This window comes from Sus scrofa, chromosome 6 (genome assembly GCF_054392235.1).
Source record: "Sus scrofa isolate SSC_HxYL_T2T_F1_AM1 chromosome 6, Sscrofa_HxYL_maternal_Yorkshire_Landrace_v2.0, whole genome shotgun sequence".
NCBI classification, from domain to species: domain Eukaryota; kingdom Metazoa; phylum Chordata; class Mammalia; order Artiodactyla; family Suidae; genus Sus; species Sus scrofa.
In genome coordinates this window covers 50021105-50030602 of record NC_139388.1, presented here as the reverse complement: position 1 = coordinate 50030602, position 9498 = coordinate 50021105, and the positions used below count along the sequence as shown (strand labels likewise).

At 38.8% G+C, this 9498-nt stretch overlaps 1 protein-coding gene across 5 annotated transcripts in view; it reads right to left on the bottom strand.

The window, feature by feature from the left end:
* Positions 1–3017: 3017 nt before the first annotated feature.
* Positions 3018–9498, bottom strand: part of ZFP14 (ZFP14 zinc finger protein) — a 29528-nt gene continuing 23047 nt past the window's right edge. For 3 of the 5 annotated variants that reach the window (XM_013998451.3, XM_084960733.1, XM_013998452.3), the window contains one exon: positions 4335–8311. In XM_013998451.3, coding sequence (XP_013853905.1) covers positions 6945–8311 — 1367 coding nt within the window. In that variant the 3' untranslated portion in view covers positions 4335–6944. Of the gene's footprint in view, positions 8312–9498 lie in introns of all 5 variants that reach the window. The other 2 variants (XM_013998454.3, XM_013998455.3) reach the window with 1 other exon arrangement.

Genomic DNA, 9498 nt, shown 5'->3' with positions numbered 1-9498 from the left:
AACGCAGGATCTGAGCTGCATCTGCAACCTACACCACAGCTCACAGCAATGCCATATCCTTAACCCACAGAGCAAAGCCAGGGATTGATCCCGCAACCTCAAGGTTCCTAGTCGGATTTGTTAACAACTGCGCCACAACAGGAACGCCATATTTTAGTTCTGTAATCCTTTTCTAATATTTCATTGTTAGTATACAGAAATGAAACTAATTTCTAAATGTTAATCTTATATCCTGCTACTCTGCTGAATTCGTTGATCAGGTCATCTGCATAGAGTGACAATTTTACCTCTTCTCTTCCAATTTGGATACCTATTTCTGTTGTTTGTCTGATTGCTGTGGCTAGCACTTCCAATACTATGTTGAATAAAAGTGGTGAGAGGGCGACACATCTATGGATTTGCAGGTAATCTCTAGGCCATAGAATGTCCTGCCTGAGAGAAGCGCCTTTGTTTGCTTGCGGGGGGGGGGGGTGCCAGATGGCCTAACAATGTGATTTATGAAAGGGGTTTTGGGACACACCATATCAGTTCTGACCACTGGAGGAACTGGAGACCTGAGTCTTCAAAGCTCAATACTTGAAAGGTGCGAGCTTGAACCCTCTGTAGGAGTTGAAGACTAAAAATCAGCCCAACCATAGACAGAATATGATTGAGCCCCAACAAAAACTCTGGAGACCAAAGGCTTGGGCAAGTTTTCCTGTGCATACTGCCACAGGTCATGGCCAAGGGGAGGTAATGCCAACCATGTCTTCAAAGAGAAGATGACCAGAACTCCCACATTTAGAACCCCCCCACACTCTGTCCTATGCATCTATGTCTCTCCCTTTAGCTGATTCTAACATATCTTTTCACTGTAATAAACCCAAGCACAACTGCACTATATTTCCATGTTTGATCATTTTGTTGTAGTGAATTGCTGAACTTAGGAATGGTCATAGGAACCCTTGAATTTGTCAAGAAGTCTGAATAAGCATCACAACAGAAAGTTAAAAGAGAAAAACAGGTTCACACCAAAGATGATAAAATAGCTTCCAACAAAATCTACCAGGTATTAAAACAGTGACTGAATGAAACTACTTATACATAACAAACACTGTTTAATCTAAATCAATAAGCATTACATTATTATTTTTTTCTTTTTTGGCTGAACCGACAGCATATGGAAGTTCCCAGGCTAGGGGTCGAGTGGGAGTTGCAGTCACACAGGATTTGAGCCACATCTGTGACCTGCATCAGAGCTCCTGGCAACATTGGATCCTTAACGCACTGAGTGGGGCCAGGGATTGAACCCGAATCTTCATGGATAGTAGTCGGCTTCATTACCACTGAGCCACAATGGGAACTCCTAAATGTTTAAAGAAATGTGAGATTTCCATTAAATTGGAAATATGAGGGAAATGTCTGCTATTCTCACTAATACTCAACATTATTCTGAAAACTCCAGCTACTGAAATAAGAAATAGAAATAAACAAATAGTATACATATTGAGGGAACTTATTTCTACTTGCAAATATATGGCAGAAAACATAAAAGATACATAGAAAAAAGAATATGATAACTTGGCAAAGTTTAAAACAAAAACTGGATCTAAATTGAATGTTAGCAAAACAAGAAACACCATAACAGCTATTACACAAGCCCAAACATTTATAAATGGAGAGAAAATAAGCCCAACTTTTATAAATGTGTAATGCCTAGAATTATCAATACCTGGATTATTTTAAGAATCCTGAGGGACTTCCTGCAATAGCACAGTGGGTTAAGAATCTGACTGCAGTGGCTTTGGTCACTGTGGAGGAATGGGTTTGATCCCTGGCTCCTTGCAGTGGGTTAAAGGACCTGGCACCTGCAGTGTAGGTCACAGCTGCAGCCTGGATTCAATCCCTGGCTGGGAACCTCCAATTGCCATGGGTGCGGGGACACACACACACACACACACAAATCCTGAAAGACAGTTCTCTTATGACACAGTGGGTTAAGGATCTGGCATTGTCACTGCTATGGCTCAGGTGGCTGCTGTGGTGCAGGTTTGATCCCTGACTGGAGAAATTCCACATGCTGTGGGTACAAAAGGAAAAAAAAAAATTCTGAAAGATCAATGAGATAACCCAAAAATAAATAAGAGAAAAATGCATGAAAAAGCACTTTAAGGGAAACACCACTCGCCAATAAACACATATGAAAAAAAATGCCTAATTTGCTTGTAGTCAAGGAAATACAGACACTCTTACTCAATAACTGAAGGGATTCCAAATTAGTGCAATGTTGGAACAACAATCTGGCAAAGTGTGAAAGACAGCACTTCTAGATATGCACCTTTGAGTCTTGACTCTTCTTCAAAGAAGAAAATGCACAAAATGGGAGCTCCCGTGGTGGCGCAGTGGTTAACGAATCCGACTAGGAACCATGAGGTTGCGGGTTCGATCCCTGCCCTTGCTCAGCGGGTTAAAGATCCGGCGTTGCCGTGAGCTGTGGTGTAGGTCGCAGACGCGGCTCGGATCCCGCGTTGCTGTGGCTCTGGCGTAGGCCGGTGGCTACAGCTCCGATTAGACCCCTAGCCTGGGAACCTCCATATGCCGCGAGAGCGGCCCAAGAAATGGCAAAAAGACAAAAAAAAAAAAAAAAAAAAAAGAAAATGCACAAAATGGTATTCAACATAGCATCTTTATTAGAATGAAAATTCACTTATGTCCTAATCACTATTTAATAGAATATTTAAGCATATTCAATATATACATTATCAAGAATCAGGCTGGAACCTTTTCCATTCTATAGAAAAGCACTAGCCCTCCATTCAAGCAGGAATCTGCTTCCAGAGTATGATATGAGCTGCAAAGAAAAGTTCCCTTCCGCACCCCTTCCCAACAAAACCACTCACCATGATGTCTGAAATGACATCCTTGAAGACATTCCTTGCGGTTGTGGTAGCATCTATCAAAGTGGTTCACATTCTAAAGGTGTTAAGAGACATTTGGAGTGAGGAATGCACAATGAAGTATATTAGAGATACACTGTATGAAATTAAAATTTCTTTAATCCATTTTTTTACAAGCTGACAATGTGTATTGGATTTCCTGCAAAAGCAGCTATTTTAATCCTTGTTTCACTTGCACTTCTCCCCTAAGAAATCTCCCCCCCACTCCCCCGTAACAAACTCGTGGAGAAGGTTGGGTTAAAGCCTTATGCTATGTTAAACACAGATCTTTCGGAGATAGTTGGTACTTGGGAAAGGCATATTAGCTGACATATTAGCTGACATATTAGCGAAGACTGATTTTGTAATAAATTCTAAATACAACTATCTAGAATTATGAAGCATGGAATCTTTTTAAACGAAGCTGGTCTAGATTTTGCTCTTTAGGAGCTATCTTCTAGTTTTGTATCAGGATTATTTCAGCTGTGCAAAATTAATGGGCAAAATCTTGTTAAGAATGATCTATTTTGGAAGGCTCTTACCTGTTCAAGTTATCAGATTTTTTCCTTAAACAGGAACTCCATTCACACACATTTGTTGGTTGGTCTGCTTGGGTTCTAGAGCAAGCCGTGATAACATATTTTTAAGACAAGAAAATGTAATCCCTTTACATGTATTGTAATACATACAATACACACAAATAGGGAGTTTCCCATCATGGCGCAGCAAAAACAAATCTGACTAGGAACCATGAGGTTGCGGGTTTGATCCCTGGCCTTGCTCAGTGGGTTGGGGATCTGGCATTGCCGTGATCTGTGGTGTAGGTCAGACGCAGCTCGGATCCTGTGTTGCTGTGGCTCTGGTGTAGGCTGGCAGCCATAGCTTCGATGAGACCTCCTAGCCTGGGAACCTCCATATGCTGTGGGTGCAGCCCTAAAAAGCAAAAACAAACAAATCAAAAAAACATAAACCCATAAAAATAGTGTTACCTTATAATGAAAAGAAAAATTTATTTGATAATCTGTAGTTATATTACTTTTAACACTGTTCATGCTCTAAATATACTGTTTCATTTTCTTCAATTAGACCTGCCAAGATGATATAGTTATTAACACTAGATTAAGTCTACTAGTGTCTAATCTCTTAATTTCAACTTTTAACTGTACTTTGCTTCTCTTGTGCTGGTTTTGTTTCTAGTTCCTTGACATAAATGCTTGTTTATTCCTTTAACATATTTATCTATGTGACAGGCCTGGGACAGATTGCTATAATAAGTGAAAAGGATAAAGACTGGGCCCACAAATGAAGTTTCCTTATTGCACTCAGGGGCATAAATTTCTCACTGAATAGAACTTTGGTGACATCTGGTAAGTTTAGATATGCAGGCATCTCATTAACAATCACTTAAGTAGTGTATTGTTTCAGTTCCGATTTTAAATATTTTATTACTGAACTTCCAAACACATAAAAAAGTAGAAATATTAAACAATGAACCCCCATAAACAACCATACCACTTCAGCAATTACCAACATTTTGGCAATCTACTTTCTAGCTCTCTTTGCCAATTCTTTTTCTTTTGCTGGAGTGTTTTAATGCAAATCTGGCTATCTTATTTCATATATATATATATATATATATATATATATATATATATATATATATCTTAACACACAGCATCTTTTGTTTTTTAATAACCAAATCAATATTGTTATCCCTAACAAAACTAATTATTTCTAAAAATCGTTTACTACTCAGTGCATGTCCACATTTCACCCAGTCTCCAAAAGGTCTTTTTTACATTTTGTTCAATCTGGATCCAGGTGATGCCCACATATCCAATTTAGTTGATATGTCTCTTTAAGTCTCTCAATATGTTAAGAGTGCCTTTTTCTTTTTCATGCCACTCATTAGCTGAGGCAATAAGGTCGTTTGTTTTATAGACTTTCACAATTCTGGATCGCCTTGGCTGCTTCCTTGTGGTGCCATTTACTTTGTCCATCTATTCCCCAAATTCATGGCTTTGAAATGTTTTCAATTTGAAGGTTTGATTCCTTCAGTTCATTATTTTGGCAGTAAGACTTCATAGGCGGTGGTGCTTACTTCCTATTCCATTGTATTAGGAGGTGCATTTTATCTGATAGTTCACTTTTACAGAGGTTAAAACTGATCAAAGGGCTCAGAGGGGGTCAGTTTAATAAATCCAATATAAAGTTTTCACCAAGTAGCCTTAAAATCCATTGAAGGTCATTTTCTGGACCCATTATTCCAGGAACTAGAAAATAATGATTTTTCTAATCTCATCAATTTTCTCTATTTACTGGTGAGATTAAAAAAATTTTTTTTGTCTGTTTGCATTTGATGAGCTTTGGGTGACTCTGAAACTTTTGCTTCACATGGGAAAAGCAAAGGAAATGCTTATTTTCCTATTTACTGGTTTTCAGAACGATGAGTTGGTGCCCAAGCATCTTCCATAACTGATCAAACTGTGTAGCCATAACCAAGTAAACTATCAAACTTCATCGAGGTCGTGTTGAAAGATTCAACTCCCACTGGTTGAAGATGGGGCAATTTGAGCATCAAAAAGTATACTGACTGCAATGGAATGTTTTCTTTCTTTTATACAAGAGTATTACATACACACAAACACATGCACTTCAATTTCCAAGCGGTTAGTTTCCTTTTTGCCATCTTTTTGATCGTTTCTAATTAATTTTGAATGGTGATCAGACAATAGGGATTGTAAAACATTTATTCTTTGGAATTACGGGGAAATAATATGAAATTATTTCTCTTTGATTCTTCAACATCTGTACTCTTAACAACCTCATACTCATGAAATTCATAGTTTCTTTTCAGCATGAAACTTCTGATGCAGGTCAAGTGATGAAAAACTTCTCATATTCAATATAACCTCCTAGGCTTTATCCAGAATAAATTATCTTAACTTTAATCAGTGCTGAACAGTGACAGGAGGCATTTCTACACTTATTACTTCTAAAGGATATTCCTTTCATGTGAAGTCACTAATACTAATGATGTTAATAACACTATAGCTACTATGTACAGAAAACATGCTATGTGGCATTTTTCCAAGTACTAACTACTCAATTCTCACAACAATTCTATTACAAAACACAGCAGGCTGACTGAATTGGCCCCAATGGTCCCAGCCTCCTGGTATTCATACTCTTGTGTAAGCCTGTTCCTTTGAGAGTAGAGCAGCCTAGTTCCTTGCTTCTAACCAATGGAAGGTAGCAAAGGTGATGAAATGTCACCTCAGTGATTAGATTATGCAAGATGAAAACTACTATGATGCTAGCAGACTCTATTGCTTTCTTGGCTTGCACACTTTGATGAAGTAAGCAGTTGTGTTGAAGAGGCCCCCACTGTAGCAAGGAACTGAAGTCAGCCCTCAGCCAACAGCCAGCTAGAAACTGAGGACCTCAGTGCAACAGCCCTCAAGGAAATTAATTCAGCCAACAACCACGTGCAGTTGGAAGCAGCTCCCTTCCCCAGTTGAGCCTTCAGATGTGACTTAGCCCTGGCTGAAACCTTGATTTTAGCCTTGTGAGAGACTCTGAAGCAGAGGACACAACTAAGTTGTGCCTAGACTCCTGACCCATAGAAATTGAGATAATAAATTATGTATATTATTTTAAGCTACTAAGTTTGTGGTAATTTATTACACAGCAATAAATAACTACTACACATGGGTACTACTATCATCAGCTTACAAGTCAGCAAAATGAGGCACAGAAATTTAATTACCTTGTCCAATAACACATTGGTAGTAAAGTAGTGAAATGGCAACAATGACATGTAAGGCTAAACATTTTTCCGCATTCTTTATATTTTCATATAAATTTGCTGAAGATAATGTTTGAATGGTGGTGGAAAATTTTGAAGCAACCATTTTTTTCTGAAACACAGAATTTTTTATGCTAAGTTGTGAGCATGAAACAAATTTTCTCAAAAACAAATTTTCTGATATTCTGTTAACATAATGTACATTTGAAAGCCTTCTTGTATTAAATTCCATTGTGAATTTTCTGATGCTGAGTAAGGTGTGAATGTTGTCTAAAGGCCTTCTTACATTCCTTACATTTATAGGGTTTCTCACCAGTATGAATTCTCTGGTGTTGAGTAAGAAACGAATAAAGTCTAAAAGCCTTACCACATTCCTTACATTCATAAGGTTTCTCACCAGTATGAATACTCTGATGCTGAGTAAGTTGTGAGAGCAGTCTAAAAGGTTTTCTACATTCCTTACACTCATAAGGTTTCTCACCAGTATGAATACTCTGGTGTTGAGTAAGTTGTGACAGCAGTCTAAAGGCCTTCCCACATTCTTCACACTCATAAGGTCTCTCACCAATATGAATGCTCTGATGGGAAATAAGTTGTGAGTAACTACTAAAGGTCTTCCAACACTCCATACATTCATAGGGCTTCTCACGAGTATGAATTCTCTGATGTCGAACCAGCTGTTGCCTTAATCTAAAAGTCTTCCCGCATTCCTTGCATTCATAGGGTTTCTCACCAGTATGAATACTCTGATGGACCGTAAGTTGTTGGCATATTCTAAAAGCCTTTCCACATTCCTTGCACTCATAGGGTTTCTCACCAAAATGAATTTTCTGGTGAATTCTAAGGTCTGGACCACATACGAAGGCTTTCCCACATTCTTTACATTCATAGAGTTTCTCAGAAGTATGAAGTCTTTGATGTCGAGTAAGGTGTGTACACTGCCTAAAGGTCTTCCCACAGGCTTTACATTCATAGGGCTTCTCACCAGTATGAATTCTCTGATGTCGAGCAAGTTGTTGATGTACTCTAAAGGCCTTTCCACATTCCTTACATTCATAGGGCTTTTCACCAGTATGAAGTCTCTGATGTTGAGTAAGTTCTTGGAGCACTGTAAAAGCCTTTCCACATTCCTTACATTCATAGGGCTTCTCACCAGTATGAAGTTTGTGATGTCTAATAAGGTGTGCACGTTGTCTAAAGGCCTGCCCACATTCCTTACATTTATAAGGTTTCTCACCAGTGTGAATTCTCAGGTGCTGACTAAGTGTTGAGCGACGAATAAAAGTCTTCCTACATTCCTTACATTCATATAACTTTTCTCCATTACGAATTCTCTGATATTCGGCAAGAAGATTAAGCCTTTTGTAACTGGTCACTTTTTCAGACGTAATTTTCACTTGCCCAAAATATTCCTCTTGTGGATCCTTTTGCTCCTCAATCTTGCTTTTGCATTCCCAATCATTTCTAAAAATAGAGTCCTGGAGGCTATAGCTTTTAATTCTTTCCATTATCTCCCACTGGAATGAATATATTTCATAAATGTCCTTTTCTGGAGATAAAGTATTGGTCCTGTATCTAGACTCCAAATCTGAAAGATAACAAGAAAGCAAACATATACTGTTTTCTTGATCCCAAAGAAAGAAACCTTCTATACAGAAATAAAAAGTCTACCGGAGTTCCCGTTGTGGCGCAGTGGTTAACGAATCCGACTAGGAACCATGAGGTTGCGGGTTCGGTCCCTGCCCTTGCTCAGTGGGTTAACGATCCGGCGTTGCCCTGAGCTGTGGTGTAGGTTGCAGATGCGGCTCGGATCCCGCGTTGCTGTGGCTCTGGCATAGGCTGGTGGCTGCAGCTCTGATTCGACCCCTAGCCTGGGAACCTCCATATGCCGCGGGAGCGGCCCAAGAAATAGCAACAACAACAACAAAAAAGACAAAAAAAAAAAAAAAAGTCTACCAGTGAATGGATTAGACTTCTCTAGAAGATAGGCATTTCTGTTACAATGATACATATATGTACCTTAAAAAACCCTATCTTGGAGTTTCCTTGTGGTGCAGTGAGTTAAGGATCTTGTATTTTCACTACAGCAGCTTGGGTCACTGCTATGGCAGGGGTTAGAGCCCTAGCCCTGGAACTTCCACATGTTGTAAGTGCAGCCAAACAAACCAAAAAAAACCCTATCTTCTGCACAATTACACACCAAAAAATTAAGAGATTATAGGAAAAATAAGACTGGAGAAATCCACTCAAATCTATGCAACTTTATTGGCAGAGCACTAACAAATATAATAATTGATACCTCAAGAGATAACCCAAAAAACAGAACAGCATAGCTGAAGGCTGAATCTCAGATTTTTTTTAACATTTATTTAATTAATTAATTTATTTTTTATCTTTTTTTTTTTTTTTTTTTTTTTTTTTTGTCTTTTCTAGGGCTGCACTCACGGCATATGGAAGTTCCCAGGCTAGAGGTCTAATCAGAGCTATAGCCGTCGGCCTACACCAGAGCCACAACAACTCAGGATCCAAGCCATGTCTGCGACCCACACCACAGCTCACGGTAATGCCAGATCCTTAACCCATAACTGTATTATGGGACCTATTGTGTTCTCATACATTTCAAAAAAAGGAAACAGAATAAAGAGAGACCAAGAATGGAAGTGAGTCTGGTGATCAGGGAAACGAGTTAAATTAGTGGAGGTCTGATTTAAGCATGGATAAGAACCACTGAAGGTTTGTTACAACTATACAGTGATATGTTTCACTGGCTCGAAC